Raw genomic sequence first — 27,830 nt, 5'->3', positions numbered from 1 at the left:
CACACACACACACACACACACACACACAGTCAGGTAATGTCCTGCCTGTGCTATCCACACACACATACTCACACACTGTCAGGTAATGTCCTGCCTTAACTACCACCACGCGCACACACACGCGCACACACACACACACTGTCAGGTAATGTCGTGCCTGGACTACCCTTTCAGATGTACAGACTGACTGTACTCCCACCAGGAGGTCCCTTGTAGGGTGGGGGGTGATTAGCATGTGTGTGAATAAAGCCCCTGAAACAACAATAGTGTGTAGTTGCATTATTGACATGCAGTCACAAACACCCAGACTTCCCATCTCAAACACCCCATTTACCTCATTACATCCCCCCACTGCTGCACTCTGTCCCTTCCCTAATACACTTATCGCCCAGAAGATTTAGCTGCACTTCCCTAGGCTCACACCTCCCCATCCCTGTTGGTGAGCACAGCTGTGCCACATACCCATCAGCTCCTGCGTCTTTATATCAATGCCACGGTCATTAGGCGTCCCATATAGACACACCATCTGCAGTACTTTCTGCCGGTGTGCATACAAGTATGCACTATCAGCGGGTCATTGGCCTAGCCATCGGACATTGCACCTACCCAGAGGCGTAGCGTGGAGACATGACACCCGGAGCAGGGTCATGTCACGGCGACCACCACCATACATACATACATACTTACACACGTACGTACGTACGTACGTACGTACGTACGTACGTATGTATATAGGCACAGAAATACATAAACATACTTGCACACACACATAAACACTTACACACATGGACATAAACACAAACATATACACACAAACACCCACAGATATACACAAACATACATAAACACACATATACAAATATGTGTGTGTGTATATACTGTATATTAGAGATGTGCAGTGGACATTTTTTCTGGTTTTGTGTTTTGGTTTTGGATTCGGACGCGTTTTGGCAAAACGTCCCTTAAGAATTTTTGTCTGATTCGGGTGTGTTTTGGATTTGAGTGTTTTTTTTTCAAAATACCCTCAAAAACAGCTTAAATCATAGAATTTTGGGGTCATTTTGATCCTATAGTATTATTAACCTCAATAGCCATAATTTCCACTCATTTCCAGTCTATTCTGAACACCTAACAATATTGTTTTTAGGCCAAAAGGTTGCACCGAGGTCGCTGGATGAGTAAGCTAAGCGACCCAAGTGGTCAGCACAAACACCTGGCCCATCTAGGAGTGGCACTGCAGTGTCAGACAGGAGGGCAGATATCAAAAAAAAGGCCCCTAACAGCACATGATGCAAAGATTAAAAAAAGGTGCCACGAAGTTGCTGTAGGCCTAAGCTAAGCGACACAACCACCTGGCCCATCTAGTAGTGTCACGCAGTGGCTGAATGTCAAGAGTGGGCCGCAACTGTTCGGTCCACTGACAGCATCTCCAGCACGCTCCAGTCACTTTAAAAAAAATATTCACATACTATACATACACACACAGACATATACACAAACACACAGTATACACATAAATACACATACACACTGTATACACTGACGTATACACACACAGTATACACACACACAGATACACACAGTATGCACAGATGTATACATGCACAGACATATGCACGCACAGTATACACACATATATACACAGATATATATATATATATATATATATATATATATACACACAGACATACACACACACACACACACACAATATACACAGACATGTATACACACACAGTATACACACATATATACACAGATATATATATATATATAAACACAGACATACATACACACACACACACACACACAATATACACAGACATGTATACACACATATATACACTAGAGATGAGCGCCTGAAATTTTTCGGGTTTTGGTTTTGGGTTCGGTTCCGCGGCCGTGTTTTGGGTTCGAACGCGTTTTGGCAAAACCTCACCGAATTATTTTTGTCGGATTCGGGTGTGTTTTGGATTCGGGTGTTTTTTTCCAAAAACACTAAAAAACAGCTTAAATCATAGAATTTGGGGGTCATTTTGATCCCAAAGTATTATTAACCTCAAAAACCATAATTTACACTCATTTTCAGTCTATTCTGAATACCTCACACCTCACAATATTATTTTTAGTCCTAAAATTTGCACCGAGGTCGCTGTGTGAGTAAGATAAGCGACCCTAGTGGCCGACACAAACACCGGGCCCATCTAGGAGTGGCACTGCAGTGTCACGCAGGATGTCCCTTCCAAAAAACCCTCCCCAAACAGCACATGACGCAAAGAAAAAAAGAGGCGCAATGAGGTAGCTGTGTGAGTAAGATTAGCGACCCTAGTGGCCGACACAAACACCGGGCCCATCTAGGAGTGGCACTGCAGTGTCACGCAGGATGGCCCTTCCAAAAAACCCTCCCCAAACAGCACATGACGCAAAGAAAAAAAGAGGCGCAATGAGGTAGCTGACTGTGTGAGTAAGATTAGCGACCCTAGTGGCCGACACAAACACCGGGCACATCTAGGAGTGGCACTGCAGTGTCACGCAGGATGTCCCTTCCAAAAAACCCTCCCCAAACAGCACATGACGCAAAGAAAAAAAGAGGCGCAATGAGGTAGCTGTGTGAGTAAGATTAGCGACCCTAGTGGCCGACACAAACACCGGGCACATCTAGGAGTGGCACTGCAGTGTCACGCAGGATGTCCCTTCCAAAAAACCCTCCCCAAACAGCACATGACGCAAAGAAAAAAAGAGGCGCAATGAGGTAGCTGTGTGAGTAAGATTAGCGACCCTAGTGGCCGACACAAACACCGGGCCCATCTAGGAGTGGCACTGCAGTGTCACGCAGGATGTCCCTTCCAAAAAACCCTCCCCAATCAGCACATGATGCAAAGAAAAAGAAAAGAAAAAAGAGGTGCAAGATGGAACTATCCTTGGGCCCTCCCACCCACCCTTATGTTGTATAAACAAAACAGGACATGCACACTTTAACCAACCCATCATTTCAGTGACAGGGTCTGCCACACGACTGTGACTGATATGACGGGTTGGTTTGGACCCCCCCCAAAAAAGAAGCAATTAATCTCTCCTTGCACAAACTGGCTCTACAGAGGCAAGATGTCCACCTCATCTTCACCCTCCGATATATCACCGTGTACATCCCCCTCCTCACAGATTATCAATTCGTCCCCACTGGAATCCACCATCTCAGCTCCCTGTGTACTTTGTGGAGGCAATTGCTGCTGGTCAATGTCTCCGCGGAGGAATTGATTATAATTCATTTTAATGAACATCATCTTCTCCACATTTTCTGGATGTAACCTCGTACGCCGATTGCTGACAAGGTGAGCGGCGGCACTAAACACTCTTTCGGAGTACACACTTGTGGGAGGGCAACTTAGGTAGAATAAAGCCAGTTTGTGCAAGGGCCTCCAAATTGCCTCTTTTTCCTGCCAGTATAAGTACGGACTGTGTGACGTGCCTACTTGGATGCGGTCACTCATATAATCCTCCACCATTCTATCAATGTTGAGAGAATCATATGCAGTGACAGTAGACGACATGTCCGTAATCGTTGTCAGGTCCTTCAGTCCGGACCAGATGTCAGCATCAGCAGTCGCTCCAGACTGCCCTGCATCACCGCCAGCGGGTGGGCTCGGAATTCTGAGCCTTTTCCTCGCACCCCCAGTTGCGGGAGAATGTGAAGGAGGAGATGTTGACAGGTCGCATTCCGCTTGACTTGACAATTTTGTCACCAGCAGGTCTTTCAACCCCAGCAGACCTGTGTCTGCCGGAAAGAGAGATCCAAGGTAGGCTTTAAATCTAGGATCGAGCACGGTGGCCAAAATGTAGTGCTCTGATTTCAACAGATTGACCACCCGTGAATCCTTGTTAAGCGAATTAAGAGCTGCATCCACAAGTCCCACATGCCTAGCGGAATCGCTCCGTGTTAGCTCCTTCTTCAATGCCTCCAGCTTCTTCTGCAAAAGCCTGATGAGGGGAATGACCTGACTCAGGCTGGCAGTGTCTGAACTGACTTCACGTGTGGCAAGTTCAAAGGGCATCAGAACCTTGCACAACGTTGAAATCATTCTCCACTGCACTTGAGACAGGTGCATTCCATCTCCTATATCGTGCTCAATTGTATAGGCTTGAATGGCCTTTTGCTGCTCCTCCAACCTCTGAAGCATATAGAGGGTTGAATTCCACCTCGTTACCACTTCTTGCTTCAGATGATGGCAGGGCAGGTTCAGTAGTTTTTGGTGGTGCTCCAGTCTTCTGTACGTGGTGCCTGTACGCCGAAAGTGTCCCGCAATTTTTCTGGCCACCGACAGCATCTCTTGCACGCCCCTGTCGTTTTTTAAAAAATTCTGCACCACCAAATTCAAGGTATGTGCAAAACATGGGACGTGCTGGAATTTGCCCATATTTAATGCACACACAATATTGCTGGCGTTGTCCGATGCCACAAATCCACAGGAGAGTCCAATTGGGGTAAGCCATTCCGCGATGATCTTCCTCAGTTGCCGTAAGAGGTTTTCAGCTGTGTGCGTATTCTGGAAAGCGGTGATACAAAGCGTAGCCTGCCTAGGAAAGAGTTGGCGTTTGCGAGATGCTGCTACTGGTGCCGCCGCTGCTGTTCTTGCGGCGGGAGTCCATGCATCTACCCAGTGGGCTGTCACAGTCATATAGTCCTGACCCTGCCCTGCTCCACTTGTCCACATGTCCGTGGTTAAGTGGACATTGGGTACAACTGCATTTTTTAGGACACTGGTGAGTCTTTTTCTGACGTCCGTGTACATTCTCGGTATCGCCTGCCTAGAGAAGTGGAACCTAGATGGTATTTGGTAACGGGGGCACACTGCCTCAATAAATTGTCTAGTTCCCTGTGAACTAACGGCGGATACTGGACGCACGTCTAACACCAACATAGTTGTCAAGGACTCAGTTATCCGCTTTGCAGTAGGATGACTGCTGTGATATTTCATCTTCCTCGCAAAGGACTGTTGAACAGTCAATTGCTTACTGGAAGTAGTACAAGTGGGCTTACGACTTCCCCTCTGGGATGACCATCGACTCCCAGCGGCAACAACAGCAGCGCCAGCAGCAGTAGGCGTTACACGCAAGGATGCATCGGAGGAATCCCAGGCAGGAGAGGACTCGTCAGACTTGCCAGTGACATGGCCTGCAGGACTATTGGCATTCCTGGGGAAGGAGGAAATTGACACTGAGGGAGTTGGTGGGGTGGTTTGCGTGAGCTTGGTTACAAGAGGAAGGGATTTACTGGTCAGTGGACTGCTTCCGCTGTCACCCAAAGTTTTTGAACTTGTCACTGACTTATTATGAATGCGCTGCAGGTGACGTATAAGGGAGGATGTTCCGAGGTGGTTAACGTCCTTACCCCTACTTATTACAGCTTGACAAAGGGAACACACGGCTTGACACCTGTTGTCCGCATTTCTGGTGAAATACCTCCACACCGAAGAGCTGATTTTTTTGGTATTTTCACCTGGCATGTCAACGGCCATATTCCTCCCACGGACAACAGGTGTCTCCCCGGGTGCCTGACTTAAACAAACCACCTCACCATCAGAATCCTCCTGGTCAATTTCCTCCCCAGCGCCAGCAACACCCATATCCTCCTCATCCTGGTGTACTTCAACACTGACATCTTCAATCTGACTATCAGGAACTGGACTGCGGGTGCTCCTTCCAGCACTTGCAGGGGGCGTGCAAATAGTGGAAGGCGCATGCTCTTCACGTCCAGTGTTGGGAAGGTCAGGCATCGCAAACGACACAATTGGACTCTCCTTGTGGATTTGGGATTTCAAAGAACGCACAGTTCTTTGCGGTGCTTTTGCCAGCTTGAGTCTTTTCAGTTTTCTAGCGAGAGGCTGAGTGCTTCCATCCTCATGTGAAGCTGAACCACTAGCCATGAACATAGGCCAGGGCCTCAGCCGTTCCTTGCCACTCCGTGTGGTAAATGGCATATTGGCAAGTTTACGCTTCTCCTCCGACAATTTTATTTTAGGTTTTGGAGTCCTTTTTTTTCTGATATTTGGTGTTTTGGATTTGACATGCTCTGTACTATGACATTGGGCATCGGCCTTGGCAGACGACGTTGCTGGCATTTCATCGTCTCGGCCATGACTAGTGGCAGCAGCTTCAGCACGAGGTGGAAGTGGATCTTGATCTTTCCCTAATTTTGGAACCTCAACTTTTTTGTTCTCCATATTTTATAGGCAGAACTAAAAGGCACCTCAGGTAAACAATGGAGATGGATGGATTGGATACTAGTATACAATTATGGACGGACTGCCACGGTTAGGTGGTATAAAAAAACCACGGTTAGGTGGTATATAATACAATTATGGATGGACGGACTGCCTGCCGAGTGCCGACACAGAGGTAGCCACAGCCGTGAACTACCGCACTGTACACTGGTTGATAAAGAGATAGTAGTATACTCGTAACAACTAGTATGACGACGGTATAAAGAATGAAAAAAAAAACCACGGTTAGGTGGTATATATTATAATACAATTATGGTTGGACGGACTGCCTGCCGAGTGCCGACACAGAGGTAGCCACAGCCGTGAACTACCGCACTGTACACTGGTTGATAAAGAGATAGTAGTATACTCGTAACAACTAGTATGACGACGGTATAAAGAATGAAAAAAAAACCACGGTTAGGTGGTATATATTATAATACAATTATGGTTGGACGGACTGCCTGCCGAGTGCCGACACAGAGGTAGCCACAGCCGTGAACTACCGCACTGTACACTGGTTGATAAAGAGATAGTAGTATACTCGTAACAACTAGTATGACGACGGTATAAAGAATGAAAAAAAAACCACGGTTAGGTGGTATATATTATAATACAATTATGGATGGACGGACTGCCTGCCGAGTGCCGACACAGAGGTAGCCACAGCCGTGAACTACCGCACTGTACACTGGTTGATAAAGAGATAGTAGTATACTCGTAACAACTAGTATGACGACGGTATAAAGAATGAAAAAAAAAACCACGGTTAGGTGGTATATAATACAATTATGGTTGGACGGACTGCCTGCCGAGTGCCGACACAGAGGTAGCCACAGCCGTGAACTACCGCACTGTACACTGGTTGATAAAGAGATAGTAGTATACTCGTAACAACTAGTATGACGACGGTATAAAGAATGAAAAAAAAAACCACGGTTAGGTGGTATATATTATAATACAATTATGGTTGGACGGACTGCCTGCCGAGTGCCGACACAGAGGTAGCCACAGCCGTGAACTACCGCACTGTACACTGGTTGATAAAGAGATAGTAGTATACTCGTAACAACTAGTATGACGACGGTATAAAGAATGAAAAAAAAAACACGGTTAGGTGGTATATAATACAATTATGGTTGGACGGACTGCCTGCCGAGTGCCGACACAGAGGTAGCCACAGCCGTGAACTACCGCACTGTACACTGGTTGATAAAGAGATAGTAGTATACTCGTAACAACTAGTATGACGACGGTATAAAGAATGGAAAAAAAACCACGGTTAGGTGGTATATATTATAATACAATTATGGATGGACGGACTGCCTGCCGAGTGCCGACACAGAGGTAGCCACAGCCGTGAACTACCGCACTGTACTGTGTCTGCTGCTAATATAGACTGGTTGATAAAGAGATAGTATACAATACTACTAATATACTGGTGGTCAGGCACTGGTCACCACTAGTCACACTGGCAGTGGCACTCCTGCAGCAAAAGTGTGCACTGTTTAATTTTAATATAATATTATTTATCATGTACTCCTGGCTCCTGCTATAACAACCTGCAGTGCTCCCCAGTCTCCCCCACAATTATAAGCTTTATATACAATACATTGATGTGCAGCACACTGGGCTGAGCAGTGCACACAGACTGAGTCACTGTGTGACTGTGTATCGTTTTTTTCAGGCAGAGAACGGATATATTAAATAAAACAAACAACTGCACTGTCTCTGGTGGTCACTGGTCACTGTGGTCGTCAGTCACTAAACTCTGTCTGCACTCTGCACTCTCTTCTAATCTACAGTATCACAGCAATCTCTCTCTCTCTCTCTCTTCTAAATCTAATCTAAATGGAGAGGACGCCAGCCACGTCCTCTCCCTATCAATCTCAATGCACGTGTGAAAATGGCGGCGACGCGCGGCTCCTTATATAGAATCCGAGTCTCGCGAGAATCCGACAGCGTCATGATGACGTTCGGGCGCGCTCGGGTTAACCGAGCAAGGCGGGAAGATCCGAGTCGCTCGGACCCGTGAAAAAAAAAGTGAAGTTCGTGCGGGTTCGGATTCGGATTCAAAGAAACCGAACCCGCTCATCTCTAATATACACAGATATATATACACAGACATACACACACAATATACACAGACATGTACACACACAGTATACACACATATATACACAGATATATATACACAGACACACACACACACAATATACACAGACATGTACACACACAGTATACACACATATATACACAGATATATATACACAGACACACACACAATATACACAGACATGTACACACACAGTATACACACATATATACACAGATATATATACACAGACACACACACACAATATACACAGACATGTACACACACAGTATACACACATATATACACATATATATATATATATATACACAGACACACAATATACACAGACATGTACACACACAGTATACACACATATATACACAGATATATATACACAGACACACACACACAATATACACAGACATGTATACACACACAGTATACACACAGATATATATACACAGACACACACACACAATATACACAGACATGTACACACACAGTATACACATATCAATTCTCACCAAGAAGAAGGCAGCAGCTCCTCGTTCTAGCATGGGGGGGGGAGGAGCTTCTATGTGATTGACAGGCTGGGCCTCTGTGGGCAGAAGGAAAGGACTGAGGGAAGGGAAGGTGTGCCCACCACACTGCCTGCGTGTTCCATATCACTGACTGCAGATACCTGACAGCCAGGAAGCTTCTTCTGACAACCCTCCAAACCTCCCCTCTTCCCTAGCAACACACCACACTGCACTGCACTGGACTCTCTGCACTGCAATCAGTGACATGGAACATGCAGGCAGTATGGTGGCCACCCCTTCCCTCTCTTCCCGTCATCTCCTCCTACCCCGAGTACCGGCTCCCAGCTCTGTTACAGAGAGCCGGCACCTTCTGTCCCCAGCGGCGCATGGAGCTCAAGCTCAACTCCCTCCACCCTCACTACGCCCCTGCACCTACCTATGTGTCTAGCTCACCATGGCTGCTGATGTCGGTGCAGCTACATCTCTAGATACAGGCTGATATCTACAGGCCCACAACACACTGCGCACCTGAAAATGATATGGATGTAATGTGTGTGTACGGCAGGGGGCAGCATTGTGACACAGTAGCCAGTGCTGTACCTGCTCCTGCCCCGCTATGTGCTCTGTGTGACGGGGGGTATGTTTGGTGCTCAGCGCTGTGATAACCTGGGTGTGATCTCTCATTTACAGCACAGTACATGGAATAAAGCCACATGGTTCTGTAATTAGCCAGTAGGGGGCACTGAGTCCTTTTATTACAGGATGGTTTATATGATGTATTATTTATGTATTACAGGTGACGGAGATATTATAGAGAAAGTTGTAATCGCTTCTGAAATGATAAAACATTATGAACATAATTACTGGGGACGACATACACTTGATAAAATGACAGGTAAGGTGACAGGAGCTATGAGACACCAACACTAATGAAAATTATACATTTCCAATACGGGTATACCCCAAGCACAATGTTACGCGATGGGGACAATAATCTGCCTTTGTTATTCGCCTGGAGAAACAAATCCCTACAGCACTGTGATGACGATGGTAGTCTGACGATGCACATGGAGAGGGCAGTGATACCATAAGCACTTACAGCTCTGCATGTGGTTACACAAAGTCATTTATTTTCTCTGCACACAATATGACCCCAATTGCGGCTGACTTGCTTTCAGTTCTGCATTGACCCCTGTGTCTCATATGGTTTCCTTCTTACAACCCCATTACCACTATGTATCCAGCGCTACTTGCTTCCCCGCACATATAGATTTGTGCCTGTATCTGAAATAGATGTATTTGTTAGCATCTGACTACCCATGGCTGAAGCTAGGTGTTCTGTCATCAGGACAAAGACTTACCTCAGCACACCCCTCCCTCTCCATCAGATAGTAACCACCCCTACCTACATATACGTCCACCGTCATCCTGGCTGTGATTTATCGCAGTCACAAGACATTTGCTGTGATAAGTGTGCATGTTTGTGGGATCGTTTACATTTTCTCACCCACAAAACTTTCAGAATGCACTAAGCATTCACATCCGCGACTGTATGCAAGCAGGTGCAAGTAGTCTCTGCCGCGATGCGTGTGCACGTGTGAACTCATTGCAACAGGGATGAGGAAGGTTACATCTGTATATGAACACCATAGAATGTAGACAATATCACAGCAGCACTAACACAATCCATAGACTGCAATATAATACAGAGAACATCACAGTGGCTGCCATGTAATACAGAGTAGTGTGACTGCCATACAATACAGAGAGCATTACAGTGGCTGCCATGTACTACAGAGTAGTGTGACTGCCATACAATACAGAGAGCATCACAGTGGCTGCCATGTAATACAGAGTAGTGTGACTGCCATACAATACAGAGATCATCACAGTGGCTGCCATGTAATACAGAGTAGTGTGACTGCCATACAATACAGAGAGCATTACAGTGGCTGCCATGTACTACAGAGTAGCGTGACTGCCATACAATACAGAGAGCATTACAGTGGCTGCCATGTAATACAGAGCAGTGTGACAGCCATACAATACAGAGAGCATCACACTGGCTGCCATGTAATACAGAGTAGTGTGACTGCCATACAATAGAGAATATTTTATTGCCTTACAATATCATCACTAATTAATGGGCAGTACGGATGGTGTAATGGTTAGCATTACTTCCTCACAGCACTGAGGTTATGGGTCCGATTCCCACCATGGCCCTAACTGTGGAGTTTGTATATTCTCCCCGTACTTGCGTGGGTTTTCTCCGGGTACTCAGGTTTCCTCCCACAATCCAAAAATATATACTGGTAGGTCAATTGGCTCCCAACAAAAATTAACCCTGGCATGAATGTATGTGTGTGTACATGTGATAGAGAATGTAGTTTGTAAGTTCCACTGGGGCAGGGACTGATGTGAATGGCCAAATATTCTCTGTAAAGTGCTGCGGAATATGTGTGCGCTATATAAATAACTGGTAATAATAATAATTAACTTTATCGCATACAGTACAGTATTAACTATTTCACCATCATTGTAGCACCCACAATAAATGCAATCAATATAATTAACCCCATTAAAATAATTACATAAATAATCCCCATTGTAAAATAGCCCCAGCATCATCAAATAATTCCATTTATATACATTAAGCCACTAATTATTTCAACTCAGGGTGGTATAAAGTACATCAAGTATCCCAAATCCTGGTGAAGACCTGAATTCCAGGTTTATGTCCCAGGATTCATAATGCACATATGCGGCCATTATCCTTTGTATACCTCTGTGGGAGTTATTGCAATAAGAAGTCCATAAGCTTCTACAGGTAATGTCAACAATAGATGGCATCTCCTATCAGGCAGAAGCTATGGGAACTTACAGAACGCTTTCTAGAGCTTGCTGTATATGGGCACATCCAGACCCACAGTATTCTGTGGTAACTGCTATTCTGTAGGACCACAGCAGAAATTGTATATTCAACATCTGCAGTGGACCTTTTTAGTACATTTGGTGAGCATAATGTATTGCGGTACACCTCTAACCAACAGTCAAAAAATAAAAATAAACTCCTTCATTAACTCAATTAAAACAGCATCCTATTAATTATGTTAATATTACCTACCATAATCTATATGCACCTCCCCTATGTCTAACTCGCCTGCTGTACAGTAGATCTCTTCTCTTCCACTCCTGTTGCAGCCAGAGCCAGACTGCCCATCTGGGACGATGGTCTGGTGGGCTGGTCCGGTCCCACAGAGAGGTTGGAAGGCCACACGCAGTGCAGCCTCCATCTCTCTGGATGGGCCTCCTCCCTACCTGAAGCGTGCATCTCCAAGATAATGGGGGCCTACTGCAAGTCCATGCCCCGGAGTCATGGCACGCCCTCGAGCACTGTGCCTGTGCACCCCCTCTGCCATTTACATGTGCTCACGAATGCCAGGCCCAAAATTGTGGCCCAAGTCCATCCCTGGTTGCAGACACTGTGATCAGGAGTCAGGCAGCGGTGGTAGACTGTCATGCAGAAGCCACAAAGGTTATGGATGGCCATTGACAATCAATTCGGCAGTACGGATGGTGTAATGGTTAGCATTACTGCCTCACTCATGGGTTCCATTCCCAACATGGTCCTAACAGTGAGGAGTTTGTATATTCTCCTAGCACTTGCGTGGGTTTTCTCCAGGTGTTCTGGTTTCCACCCACAATCCAAATATATACTGGTAGGTTAATTGGCTTTCAACAAAATTAACCCTAGCATGAATGTGTGTGTACATATGGTAGGGAATATAGATTGTAAGCTCCACTGGTGCAGGGACTGATGTGAATGGCCAACTATTCTCTGTAAATCGCTCCAGAATATGTGTGCGGCTGTGCACTATATAAATAACTGGTAATAAATAAATTAATAAATAAATAAATAATGGTTTAACAACCATCAATTGGCTGTATGTAAGTGTTTTTGTTTTAAGTCATCAATGGTCCTGCACTGATGATGTGAAACCATTGATGACAGCACACAATTTTGAGAAAACATCAGTGGCGCTGTTTTAAAAACATTTACCATCGATGATGAAGCCATTGATGGACATCACTAGTTATGACTGCTGCTGTCAATAAGGAGGGGGCAGGTCCATTTAAAATCTCTGGTCATGCAGCCTTTTGCTGTAGAGTATGGGTTCTCAAACTATTTTGTTTTGGGACACCATCTGACAAAATAATATTTTACAGGACCCTATCACATTGCTGCAGAATGGTCACCACACTTGCATGGTCAGCAGACAGTAACACTGCAGGGCACAAAACAGTAGTGAAGTAACTGCAAGTGTAATCACTTAATGTCTTACAAACCGCAGAGATGAGCCCCATTCCCTGCATGGGTTTTAAATATGTTCATATGGAAGGAAGTTTATACCCATTTGAATTCTTTGGGGGTGTCAGGAAGAGGCAGAGTGAGACTGGGTAGACAGTGGGTGAATGGAGATGCAGAGAGTGACAGGGGGAGGCAGTGTTGTACTGGAGTGGCAGAGGGTGATAGCATGGAGGCAGTGGGTGACAGAGAGTGACAGTGGGTGACAGGGGGAGGAGGAGGGGGATGGAGAGAAAGTGGATGACAGGGAGATTCGATGCATGGCAGAGGGTGACAGGGAAAGGCAGCTGGTGACAGAGGACACAGTCCGTGATTGGAGAAAAAGATGGTGATAGGGGGATGCAGTGGTTAACTATGGAGGCAGACGGTGATAGGATAGAGGCAAAATAGACAGAGTGAGGTAGTGGGTGACATAGAGAGATACTGTAGTAGGTTGCAGAGGGTGACAGAAGGAGGTGGTTGGTGAAAGGCGGAGGTGGAGGGTGATTGAGAGGCAGTGGATGACAAGGAGAGTCAATGCATGGCAGAGGGTAACAGGGAGATGCAGTTGCTGACAGAGGATACACTCAGGGATTGGAGAGGAAGAGAGTGACGGGGAGGCAGAGAGTGATAGGGTGGAGAAAAAGGGTGACATAGAGAGCTAGTAGGTGGCAATTGGTGACAGGGGGAGGTGGTTGGTGATGGGGGATGTGGAGGCTGAAGGAGAGGCAGAGGGAGACAGGGATAGGAAATGCATGGCAGAGGATGACAGGGAAAGGCAGTTGGTGACAGGGGAGACAATGGTTTATAGGAGAGGAATAGATTGACAGGGGGTCACTGATTAATTGGGGAGGCAGAGGGTGACAGAGTGAGGCAGAGGGAGGCACAGATGGAGACAGTAGGTGGCAGTAGGTGACAGGGGAAGTCAGTCGGTGACAGGAGAAGGCTGTTGGAGGCAAAGGGTGACAGGGGAGAAAGTGGGTGGCAGGGAGAGGCAGTGGGTGACCGGGGAGGTAGTATATTTAATAACCTGTGTTCATATGTCTTAGTCTATCTCTAATATGACTAATAACTCAATGACAGATGGTGTGGATGCTGACTGTACACTTGGAGTTGGTGTAGACCCAGAACAGAGGTGCAGATTCTAATATACTGTACTGTATCTGTGTCCATCTTCTGTGACTCCCGCAAGGGGATTCACACTATTCTGTATCCAAAATGCAGGTTGCGTCCCTGTAACTACGTTTAAATGTATGGGAAGGTGGGAATAAAGGAACTAAGGGCAGGCAGTGAAATTAGTTACTGTACGTCATACATGAGTATAGTTGACAGAAGCAGGTCAGAACCAGACATTTAATGTGGTACCAGGGGATGAGCAGTACCAGAGTAGTAACCAATGAGCATTGTCAGATTGACCAGAACAGAACACAGATAGTAGATGGAGAGTACATGTAGAATAGATTCTGGAATAAATGTATGGAGCCTAATACTCTTGTGTTTGACCATTGCATTTTGAAGAGAGGAAATTCAAATTTAGCACCTAATGTAATATCACACTGGCATGCCTATCTCTTTTTAAATTTCTAACAGAGCAACAAGCACCCATATGGTAGCTGCAGAAACCTGCAACCAGAGCTACACAGCATCACCCTTGAGAGAGTAGCTGCCACTGTGGTGGCTCTTCGCCGGCACCTGCCCACGATCACAGTATTGCAGTCCCGAGACCCAGTGATGCCGGACCTGTTCAGTAAAAACTGGTTTATGGCTTGCAGTGACAATGGTTGTGTGCCACCATGAAATCTGTGGAAACTAATAAATTAATGTTGATGATGATGGTCAGTCCTGAAGAAAAAGGACACTGAAGCCAACATGAGGTGAAGTCTAGCCTGGTTAGTGCAACTAATGCAAGTCAGCCTTTAGTCAAGTCACCAGTCTAGTATTGGTACCTACTTCATCAGAGGTTGTCCACAGTCCTATCATTAGTCCTCAGGATGCAGCATACAGTACAATATGGCTGGTTTTAGGAGTTTGGCTGGCCTTAAAGGTGAAAAAAAACGCTCATTGGTCATGCAATATAATAGAGGCTATAAAGTTTGGTTGGGTATGAAATTTCAACATGCAGAATGTCAACACTCAATATATTGACACCATAATGTCAGGATGTTCAAAATGTTAACAGATGATATGTCGACATCCAGAAATTTGACTCTGGTATGCCAACATTTTAATAGTACTAATTTAGCTTAAAAACAACCCTAAGATCAAACTATTCCTAACATTAGTTGATGTCTATCTCAAACTGTTGCCTAACTCCAACACTAATTGTAGCCAATCCATAATTCTAATTGTTGTGTAAACCTTACCATACCTCCCAACACTGGTGATCCAGTGGGTGTGACCAAAAAGAGGGCATAGCCTTGGAGAAATGGGTCAGAGTCTCCCTGAACCCCCATTCCTATCATTCCTGGACCCCCCATTCCTATCATTGTTGGAGTGCCCACCACTCTCAGAGATGCTGTGTTGCCCCCAGGCTCCAACTACACTGTGAATGGATGTGCATGGCATCTATTCACTTGCTCCTTACTTGCTGCTCTGCATAGCAAAGAAGCAGTGTGTGTGCTCCACCCACCCCACCATGGGACACAGTGGCCTGAGAGTGGGACAGCAGGACAGTCCAAGAAAATGGGACAGTTGGGAGGTTTGCCCTAACAATAACTGCAAGTGTTGGCATTATTACTGTTAACACGCACAATTAAAACATGTCAATTTAAAATTAGAAATGTGCACTGGACTATTTTTGCTGCATTTGGATTTGGCTGTAATTCATTGTCTGCCTTTGGAATTGGATTTTTATTTTTCATTAATTTAGCCAAGAAGCTAAAATCACATCATTTGGGCCTTTTTTTGTTCCTAGACTATTATTGGAGGATATTTTAAACTAGGAGCCTGGGGGGGAGGGTTTAGCTAGAAACTACGGGTCATGCAGTGAGAATAGTGGGGAAGGCGGTAGTAAACGAAATGGGGGAGAAGTTGGGGGGAGGGTAAGAGCAGGCGGTAAGGTTAATAACTTGGGTACTAAAAGGGATTTTACCAAAGCACTAAACAATGACGATTACAGGTCATCCTTGCTACATAAGGTGAAAGATGTCCCTAACGCAAGGGAAAATACTTATCTTAGTTGTATGTATGTAAGCACCAGAAGCATTACTGGTAAAAAGGGTGAACTAGAAATACTTGCAGCAAGCAAACAGTATGATATTATAGGCATTACTGAAACTTGGTGGGATGAATCTCATGATTGGGCAGTCAATCTAGAGGGCTATACACTGTTTAGGAGAGACAGACTAAATAAAAAGGGTGGAGGGGTGTGTCTTTACGTAAAGCCGTTTTTAAAACCTAATATATGGGAAGATATTCAGGAGGGGACTGTAGACACTGTCGAGACATTATGGGTAGAAATTGCATGCGGGGAAAAAGGAACAAAAAAGTTAGTATTGGGTGTATGCTATAGGCCGCCTGGTATCAACGCATCTGATGATGAATTGTTACTAAAGCAAATTGAAAGAGCAGCAGGAGTAGGAGACATAGTAGTGATGGGAGATTTTAACTATCCAGAGATAAACTGGAAAAACGATTCATGTGATACTGCTAGGGGCAATATGTTTTTAAACACACTTAATGATAACTACTTAGTCCAACTAATTGAGGAACCAACTAGGTACAATGCAATCTTAGACCTGGTATTAACAAACAATGGGGATTTGGTATCAGGTATTATAGTAGCGGAACCCATAGGAAACAGCGTCCACAATATGGTCACATTCAATATCAGTTTCTATAAACAGCCCTATACTGGCTCAACTAGGACTTTAACCTTTAGCAAAGCAAATTTTGAAAAGTTGAGGGTATTTTTCAGGGATATTGAATAGGAAGGTTTGTTTTTAGGAAAAAATACTACGGAGAAATGGGAGGTACTAAAATTCCTGCTAGCTAAAAATACACTCATATGTATTCCTATGAGTAGCAAAAAAAGGAATAAAAATCATAAACCGATGTGGCTTAACAAAAAGATTAAGGAACTTATGGGCAAGAAAGGGCGAGCATTTAAAAATTACAAATCTGACGGGGAAGCAGAGTCATTTCAGCACTATAAGGAATGTAACAAAATTTGCAAAAAGGAAATAAGAACGGCTAAAGTAGAAACTGAAAAACTAGTAGCAAAGGAAAGCAAAGCGAATCCCAAAAAAATCTTTAAATACATTAATAGCAAGAGATTAAAGAAGGAGAGTATAGGCCCCTTAAAAGACAAGTTGGGAGTCTTAAGCAAAAATGATAATGACATAGCGAACACACTAAATGAGTTTTTTTCAACAGTATTCACTAGAGAGGACCCAATTCGGGGACTGACACACAATCTCAATAATGAGAATATCACACTGATAGGTACTTATTTAAGCGAGGAAGTAGTCTGTGACCGATTAAAACATTTAAAGATTAATAAATCACCAGGGCCCGATGGTATTCATCCAAGGGTTCTAATGGAGCTTCACTCTGAACTAGCAAAACCGCTATCTTTGATCTTTAAGGATTCAGTTATATCAGGTATGGTTCCCAAAGACTGGCGTATAGCGGAAGTAGTGCCTATATTCAAAAAGGGAAGTAAAGCTGAACCAGGTAATTATAGACCAGTTAGTCTTACATCTATAGTGGGGAAAGTATTGGAAGGTATTCTAAGAGATAGTATTCAGAAGTTCCTTGAAACGAATAAGGTCATTAAAAGGAATCCACATGGGTTTATGAAGGACAGATCCTGTCAAACCAACTTACTTGGCTTTTATGAAACAGTAAGCGCAAACCTAGATCAGGGTAAAGACGTGGATGTAATCTTTTTAGACTTTGCCAAAGTGTTCGATACTGTACCACACATGAGACTTATCTACAAGCTACAAGAATCAGGGCTAGGAAGCACAATATGCACTTGGGTCAAAAACTGGTTAGATAATAGGGAGCAGCGCGTTGTGGTTAATGGATCTTTTTCAACTTGGTCCTGTTTTTTGTTGGGTATTTTTTTTGTAGTAGTACTACAGGTACCAGCGGGCCCGTATGTCCACCGCATGCTGGTACTTGTGGTTTTCCAAGTACCAGCTTGCGGGGGAGGCTTGCTTAGACTTTTAGTACTGCTACAAAAAACAATATTCTTATTTTTTCACAAGGCTATCAGCCCCCCATCCGCCGCCCTTGGATGGGGGGTACAGCCTCGGGCTTCACCCCTGGCCCTTGAGTGGCTGGAGGGGAGACCACTTGATTTAAGGGGTCCCTACTCCTCCATGGTACCCCTGCCAGGAGTGACTAGTTAGTGATTTAATGCCAGGGCCGAAGGAACCTATATAAAAGTGACCCCCGGCTGTGGCATTATCTCTCTGACTAGTGGAGCCCGGTGCTGGTTCAAAAAATACGGGGGACCCCTACGCTTTTTGTTCCCCATATTTTTTGCACCAGTACCAGGCGCAGAGCCAGGTGCTGGTTGATCAAATATGGGGGAACCCCTGTCATTTTTTTACCCATATTTTTTCAACCAGGACCGGCTCAAAGAGCCCGAGGCTGATTTTGCTTAGGAGGGGGGACCCCACGCATTTTTTGGGGGGATTTTTAACACTTTAATTTTTTTTTTTAAGGTGCACAATGAAGCCCTGCACGGATCTTACAGATCCGGCTGAGATTCATTGGGTTAATGTCGGCAGTGTTTTACTATTCACTCCCGTAAAACACTGGCCGAAATTACGAATTACATTGACATCGGAAAAAACGAAAATGCAGAATACGACAGCATAGTAAATCTTTCCTAAAAAATTCAAGAAGTTGCAAATTTACACATTCGATGTCATTTGTGTTTAATCTCCCTCCAAATCGGCACAAATACGAATTTTAGTAAATATACCCACAGATGTCAAAATGTTCAGTGGACCTCTCTGGCTCATCACTGGGTCTTTTTGGTAAAGCTGAGGTTTTTTTCTGGTTGCTGAAGAAACTGAATGAGGAGATGTCATAGTGCCATGTGTCACTTGAGCTGCCAACTTGCTTACCAAGAGCTCTTTGAATCTCTTAAGATCTGAATCAGTTGGAAAGAAAGACACAGAGTGCAACTTAAACCTAGGATCAAGCATGGTTGCTAAAATCGAGTGAAGAGATTTCAATATATTGGCAACCCGTGAATGCTGGCGATGCGAATAAAGGATTTTAGGCCTAATTCAAGGTTGATCGCAAAAGCAAAATCTTACTCTAATGGGCAAAACATTGTGCACTGCTCTACTGCCCACCGGGGCAACCCAAAAAGTTTCTGGAAGATTATGCTGCTTGGCTCCCTTCTTATCCTGTGATATCTTCACCAGCATCATGGGTGATTTCAATTTTGCTACTGACAGTCCACAATCTCCCCATGCCTCCAAATTCTCGCTTTAACCTCCTCTTTTGGCCTTGACCAATGGACTGACTCTTCTACTCATCAGGAGTGCTATTGCCTTGATCTTGTATTCACCAGACTATGCTATATAGATGGAGCCTCTGTCATTTCACCCTGCCTAGTTGCAGGCATGCACTCCCGGTGTGACTAGGCGATCTGTCCACCTAGTCACTCCGGGAATGCATGAGCCGATTCCCACTGTAAGCATCTCTGTCTGGACACACGTGCTAGACCGGACAGTGATGCTATTTATTTAAGTGAATGGGGAGCGTCTCCGTTCAGGCGTGCACATCTGTCCAGATGGAGATGCTCACAGTGACTAGGTGCACCCAGGCGGGCGCACCTAGTCACAGACAGAGCCTGAATAACGGAAGCTCCATATGTATTTCTGAAGTCACTAACAGTCCTTTCCCTCTCTCAGATAACAAACTTATCACCTGCATGATATCCTCAATTACTTCAAGCTCAATGTCTGTGAAGTCCATCAACCCTCCTCTAACCCACAGAAATATTAACACTATTCATTTTCAAAAACTATCTACCTCTCTGCAACAACTGTTTTCACCAATTTCTCCATTCAACTCTCCTGAGATGGCTGTATCACACCTTAACCAAGAGACAGCACTCTATGAAGTGGCTCCAGCTACCCATCACACTCCACATAGATGTCAACCGTGGCACTTTAAATTCACAAGACACCTACAAAATCTCTCATGTAAAGTAGAACGTCAGTGGCATAAATCTCATAGTCTAAGTTACTTTTTTCACATATAAGACCATTTACCACTCTTATCGTAATGCTCTAGACACTGCCAAACAAACATATTTCCAATCTCTCATCTCTGCTCAAGCCTATAACCCCAAGCGACTTGCAATATCTTGCTTCCTATTTCAAGGACAAGGTTTTTAAGATCTAAAATGAAATGGTATGCTCTTCCACAGCCAGTGACCAGCTCAATTCGCTTCCTGAACCCTCTAACACCTTCTCTTCCTTTGATCCCACAAATGAAGATGAAGTATCTACACTCTTCTCATTTGCTTACTCTACTGCCTCTCCTCTTGATTCTATACCCTCACAAATAAGTAAAGCTCCGTCTCCGGTGCTCACCCCTACCTTAACTAAAATCTATAATATCTTGCTGTCTACTGGTATCTTTCCTTGTCTCTACAAGCATGGAGTGATTACTCCCATTCTGAAAAAAACAAAATTCTGACCATAACTCTCTCTAAAATGACTGTCCCATTTCTCATCTCCCATGCCCCTCCAAGCTACTTGAAAGACTTGCCTACACTCACCTCAAAAACGTTCTTAACTCACACTGATTACTGGACCCACTTCAGTCAGGATTTCATGCCCAGCACTCCACAGAGACAACACTGACTAAAGTAGTAAATAATCTGGTCACTGCTAAATCTAAAGGCCATCATTCACTACTTATTATCCTTGATCTCTCTGCTGCTTTTGACACCATTGACTACTCTCTTCTCATACAAACACTAAAATCCCTTGGTCTTCAGGACACAGACATTTATTGGTTCTCATCTTACCTATCTAATTGTTACTTCAGTATTGTTTCTCTTAATCCACTTCTCTTTGCTACCTCTCTCAGTTGGAGTACCGCAAGGCTCAGTCTTATGTCCTCTGCTTTTTTCAATCTGTACACCATCTACTGGCAAACTAATCATCTCTTTTGGATTTCAGCATCATCTTTATGCAGATGATACTCAAATCTACCTGTCCTCCCAGATTTGTCACCATATGTATTGGGCTGAGTCACTGAATGTCTTTCTGCCATTTCATTTTGGATGACATCTCGCCACATCAAACTTAATATTACAAAAACAGAATATTAGTTTCACTGGCTAATAGTAGTTACCGACCTGATATCTCTATTACTGTTGATAACTCAGCAATACAGCCTACACCACAAGCTCACTGCCTAGGTGTCATTCTTGACTCTGAACTGTCCTTTGTTCCACACATTCAATATGTCTCAAAATCATGTTACATATATCTAAGAAACATACAAAATATGACAATATCTTACACAAGACACAGCAAAACCTCTAATCCGTGCTCTCACTATCTCCCGCATTGATTATTGTAATAGTCTCCTGACAGGTCTTCCCAAATAGAGGCTCTCAATCTACAATCTAAAATCAATCTCAATCTACAATCCATTTTGAATGCAGCTGCAAAACTAATCTTAACATGTATAGTTTGAAGGAGAGAAGGGAAAGGGGGGACATGAAAGAAACTTTCAAATATATCAAGGGTCTTAACAAAGTTCAGGAGGGAAACATTCTTCAAAGGAAGAGAAGTATTAGAACTCAAGGACATATACTGAGACTAAAGGGGGGGGAGGTTCAGGGGAAATTTAAGGAAAAATCACTTCACAGAAAGGGTAGTGGAATGGCCTCCCATCAGAGGTGGTAGAGGTTAAGACTGTAGAGCAATGTAAACATGCTTGGGGTAGGCATATGAATATCCTTACAAAGAATTAACGTTCAAAAAGGGTTGAGATTGCCTAAAGGATAAAAAGGGGCCGAATAGAAGGGGTAAAGTGGTTCTTATCTGCCATCAAATTTTATGTTTCTATGTATGTTTCTATGTTAATCTTCCTTGCTAGATGTTCATCATCTGCAGATACTCTCTGCCAGTCCCTCCATTGGTTACCTGTATTATATCATATTAAATATAAAATACTTTTATTTACAAACAAGGCTATTAACCAAACTGCACCAACATACATCTCGACTCAAAATATCTCCCTCCCTGAACTCTTCACTCTGCACACGATCTGCATCTCTCATCCACACGTATTACTTGTTCCCACTCAAAATGATAGGACTTTATCTGGGCTTCACCCACTCTGTGGAATGCCCTCCCCCACACAATAAGACTCACCTCTAGTCTTGTAACCTTTAAACTTTCTCTGAAAACTCACCTCTTCAGAGATGCCTATCAAATTCTAAACACACTCACATAACCTTCAATACTTCCCTATCTAATTACATCCTTTCTGTACAGTCCACACATAACCTCACATATTTTGTCTATCTTCACTTTCACACCCTCCTGTGCCTTGGCCAACATTGCTGGGTGATCATATCAAACAACCCATTAAGAAACTTTGCAATCTGGCAGGACCATTATGCAACAGGTAGCATCTATCCTTGAGTATCAATGTCTATTTCCCTATGGATCATAAGCTTGCAAGCATGGCTTTCTTACCTTCTATATCTGTCTGTTTTTGCCCAGTTGTGTTCTATTTCTGTTGTAATTGTAAAGCGCATCAGAATTTGCTGCACTATATAAGAATCTGTTAATAAATGATAGATAAATAGATTGGAGGTGCTGAGATCTACACGAGAGAAGGGAAGTAGCTGATGCTGGACAGAAGGGAAGTAGCTGATGCTGGACTGCTTGTTGTTATATTTTTAGCACCCGCTTTTGATGTTATCATTAACTTGTCATTAGCTCACTGCAAATTATGTAACAGGGTGGAGGTTCCTACAATAGATGCTTAACGTCCCTTCCTCTACTTACTGTGGTTCCACAAAGGCTCAGATGGCTTGAGGAATGTTGTCAGGACTTGAGTAAAAAAATTCCACACATCTGAGGTTGATTTGTTGGTCCCATGCCCAGGCATGAGAATGGCTATCTTCTTATCCTGGCCAAGAGCTGCTTCCACTTCTGACTTACACAAACAACATTGTCAACATCCTCATTAGCACCTGCATCAGCTGCACAAATATCCCCCTCATCCTCTTGCAATTCCTCTGTTGCATCCTCTATTTATATGTCATCAGCATAGGAATCAGAAAAGGTGGCTTTTCTGTGAGTACAGTATCAGAAAAATCAGGCTCACACATAACACTCTTGTACACACTCAGACACTCCTCAAGGATTTGTGACATTTTCTGTTTCTGAACGCACAATTTTTTTTACTGCTTTAGTGGTTTTCAGATTTTTTACACCTCTTCTAGACTCTGAGTGAAAAGGTCTTGCACCATCAATCATGAGAGACAGAAGAAGATGCCTCACTGACAATTGCAGAACTGCTACCCAGGCCGGAGCGTTTCCTTGCCACTGCATGTGGTGAATGACCTGTTGGCAATTTTATTTTTTTCTGCACCAAACCTTCCCTTTATAAGATGTGTCATTTTCTTTAACACTGTATACTGTTTTTTTTTATTTTAGATGCCCTCACTTAGACCTGCTATGCCCATGAGCATCTGCTTTAGTAGATGACCTTGCTATACTATCATCGTCATCATAACTGGTGGCAGCAGCTGCTGCACTATTATTTGGTTTCTCTTCTGTAAACTTATAGTTCTCAATTTGTCAAGTTGCAGATCACTGTGTGGATTACAGGGCTTATAGATGCATGTGAACAAAGCACACTTGAGTAAAGTGCACCAACCAACCAGTACAGAAACAAAATAAATATATATATATATATATATATATATATATATATATATATATAATCAAACAAATACTCTCCCTCTGCACTAATTGGATGAAACCGTATCCTTGGATAAAGCACAAGATATTAGGTATAGGCTGCCTAATTCAACTAAGTCCCCTGTTAGAAGGGACTAAGAATAGGAATATACAACAGTAGAACTGGCGCCAAGGGGTCATATCAACTCCCACTTTTTAACCCTTAACTGGTTAATAATTTTTAAAGTACAATAATAACATGTTCCATCATAAAACATTTATTAAAAACATATTCAAAACTAGTACAGAAGAGACGTATTATTCCACAGTCAAAGCTGTATAATTCTTAGCGTTGAATACAAATGCGAGTGGGTCACAACAGTCTCCTCCTTCTCCTTAAAGTTGGTTTGGAGATAATGTCACAACACAGACAACCCAACACGTTTCGTCTTATACAAAAGACTTCATCAGGGGTACATCTCGAGTAAGTGGAACGTATAGTATAATACGAGAAAGCTCGTTCATACATGCAAGATGGAAATTCCAATATATCACGAGGCTTTCTGATAAACAACCAGTGCTGCCTTATGGTGAGACAACTTGAATAAAAGAAATTCAGAAACCCAGGTACTGAAAGGTCACTTAGATAGGAGACCTCCCATGGATCTGTAGTGGAAGCTCAGCACCTGTGTCATTACACTAGGTGCAGCCACAACAAGCGTGGCTACATCTGTATATTTTATTTTTCTAAATTTTAAATTTGCAGCTCGGTTCGAACTGCGCAGATCACAAGGCTTATAGATGCACGTGAACAAAACACACTTGAGTAAACCAGATCCAAAACAGCAAAGTACAGTGCAAAACAGAGAAGTATGCAGCGTGTCCATATAATCTTTCACAATACAGCACAGCCACAATTAGTCTGGAGTCTCTGCAAAAAATGTTCACCATCTGGAAATAAAGCATTTTTTCAGTCAAGTACTTTATTTTCAATATCATTTGTGGAAAATGCACCATTCCTCAATATTTTATCTGCATTTCAGGGGTACAGTCATTTATCATTTTACAGATTTTGGTTTACCAAACAATGGAATATAAGCACATCGCCCATTATTGATATTTCTAATGGATTTCAGCACTGTTTGGATATTGATCCCCTGTATAAAATTATTGCAGTCTTGGTTTGCAATGGTGGCTGGAAAAAGAAGGAGATGGAACTTAAAAGGAAAGGGATGAAGTATGGGTTACTTTTTAAAGCACCTGCCTGTAAAATAAATGTCTCTAGATCTACTGTACCCCTGAGTCACTGATGAATTTTTATTGTAGTGTAAAATTTGTCTCTATGGGGATAATCAATCAGCCACGAGGTTTACCTCACGACTGTTTGCTGGCAATAATCCCAGCGATGCTAGGAAAGTCTATTCAATAAAATAGCCTTTTTTTCCCAATCTGAACAATCGGGATTCACACACGGAAAACCACTGATTCAGCGTAAACTGTGAAATTTGTGGTTTTTGTTCCCCGTGCTTGACCAGATTTTGTGGGTTTTTACATGGACTTTACCTCACAGCTTCATGAGCTGCGAGGTTCTGTGCAATCTGTGAGAACTTGAACACGGGACAAACCTCGCTAATGGAATAAGTCCAGCACTGGCAATTAGTGTTGTGGTTTAAATTGAATTCCTCCCTATATGTAATGAGTCTCAGACTTTCACATTTATTCCTATTACTGGGTATTCCTATTGATAATGAAGCTAATATTTCCATACATACTCTACATAAACAGTATCTAGGTTCACATGCAGAAGAGAAATCTACAATTTTTTTTCTTTTTTTTCTTTCCTCTTTAATGTTTAGGGAATGAACCCTCTGACAGTGCTGAAGATGGCCGTGACCTGAACTTATCATCAAGTCAAGTTCCCCATTCACGAATAATAGAAAAAACAATTACTGAAGAAGCCAAAATAATTTTCACTGGCAAGTTGCTGACTGTATTTGCTCCATCCGTGTCCACCGTGGTGCTCATTGTGTCTCTGCCTCTCAATCTTCTGGCCATCATCATGTTCCTGTTCAAGATGAAGGTCGGGAAGCCAGCGGTGGTCTACATGCTGAACCTGGCGGCCGCTGATGTACTCTTTGTGACTCTGCTGCCTTTCAGCATCGCTTATCGATTCTCCGGGAATAAGTGGATGATTGGAGATGGAATGTGTCGCTTCTACATCACAGCATTTTACTGCAACATGTACTGCTCCATCCTACTCATGACCAGCATCAGTGTGGACAGGTTCCTGGCCGTGGTGTATCCAATGCAGTCTCTCTCTTGGCGCACCACGGGGCGAGCTTGGCTGGTCTGTGTCTGTATATGGGTGTTATCCATAGCCGGTGCTGTGCCACTTCTCATAAGAGAACAGACGCAGTACATTGGCGCTTTGGATACCACAATTTGTTATGATGTGCAGGACATTGAAGAAGTCCAGAGCTTTTTTGTAAACTATTTCCTCATTTTTATCTCCACTTTCTTCTTCTTGCCTTTAGTCATTACAGTTGTCTGTTACATTGGAATCATCCATAACCTAAGCTCCCCCAAACTTGAAAACTCCTTTAAGCGATCTCGCGCTTTGTTCCTGACAGTAACTGTGCTCTTGGTGTTTGTACTTTGCTTTGGACCAACAAATGTCATCTTTTTAATTTGGTGTCCACATTTTCATAAGAAATCTAATCCATCTCTGTTTTGTGCCTACATTCTGTCTGTCTGTATTAGCAGCATCAGTTGTTGCCTTGATCCTCTTATCGATTACTATGAGTCCTCCCAGTGTCAGAGATATGTGTACAGCTTGCTGACTTGTAACAGAGGTGGGGAACTACCATCAAAGAAACAACAGATGAATGTTCACACCAAACAACCTACTGAACGGGCTCTGCTAGCATAAATGCATAATGATAATGGCGGCTTATTGCTTTCGCATGTACATTACATTACCCTTGTCCCCAATAGTAGACTGGTGGGTGCCTTTCCTTGTACCCTGCCCATACATTATAATAAATGCTTGAAAAGAGAAGAAGCCTTAATCTTCTGATCACCACAAGGCAAAAGGGGTGGTAGAGATGGATGTCAAAAGAGAGTACCCTGAAGTGTTTGCCTGCTCAGTATGATGCAGTACCTGCCCAACTGACCAATCAGGTGTTGACTTGGATTCATGCTCCCTGGCGGCAGCTGTTGGAAGCTCACGTCTCCTGCAAGTCTGTAAGTATCTGTCAAGCCCAGCTTCTTGTTAGGGGAGAGCGCCCATTTGTGGGCTGCTTATTTTACCAGTTGTGTCTCCTTTTGTGTTAGTGCAGGACACACATGGGTGCACTTATGTGCTGGATTCTTTGTTGCTGTCTACTCACCTCTGACTGCTGACCTATTAATCTTGTCCTAATTCTCTGTTATTGATCATGATGCTGCCTGCTGATTCCATCATGTGTATTACCTGGATCAGTGATGATTAGCAGCTATAGTCATATGCCATGATCATAGGGTGCCTGGGTCCTCACAAACGCATATAGTTATGTCTTTATAGCGGCTGAACTACTGGTATTACTGACATTGCAAGGGCTGAAGAAATGGGTCTTCAAGAGGTGCATGTGATGTATAGGCAGGGCCAGGTTAAGCCTTTGGAGGGCCCGGGTCACTTAAAAAAAAGTGGTCCTCCTT

General features: G+C 43.6%; 1 protein-coding gene across 3 annotated transcripts in view; it reads left to right on the top strand.

Annotated features, from left to right (window-relative positions):
• Positions 1-27,546, top strand: part of LOC135025576 (proteinase-activated receptor 1-like) — a 99,719-nt gene extending 72,173 nt beyond the window's left edge. For all 3 annotated transcript variants that reach the window (XM_063953546.1, XM_063953557.1, XM_063953572.1), the window contains exons 5-6: positions 9,676-9,774; positions 25,991-27,546. In XM_063953546.1, coding sequence (XP_063809616.1) covers positions 9,676-9,774; positions 25,991-27,063 — 1,172 coding nt within the window. In that variant the 3' untranslated portion in view covers positions 27,064-27,546. The remainder of the gene's footprint in view (positions 1-9,675; positions 9,775-25,990) is intronic.
• The last annotated feature ends 284 nt before the right edge of the window (positions 27,547-27,830 follow it).

Source organism: Pseudophryne corroboree, chromosome 1 (genome assembly GCF_028390025.1).
Source record: "Pseudophryne corroboree isolate aPseCor3 chromosome 1, aPseCor3.hap2, whole genome shotgun sequence".
Classification (NCBI taxonomy): Eukaryota; Metazoa; Chordata; class Amphibia; order Anura; family Myobatrachidae; genus Pseudophryne; species Pseudophryne corroboree.
This window is presented reverse-complemented; position numbering and strand designations above follow the sequence as displayed.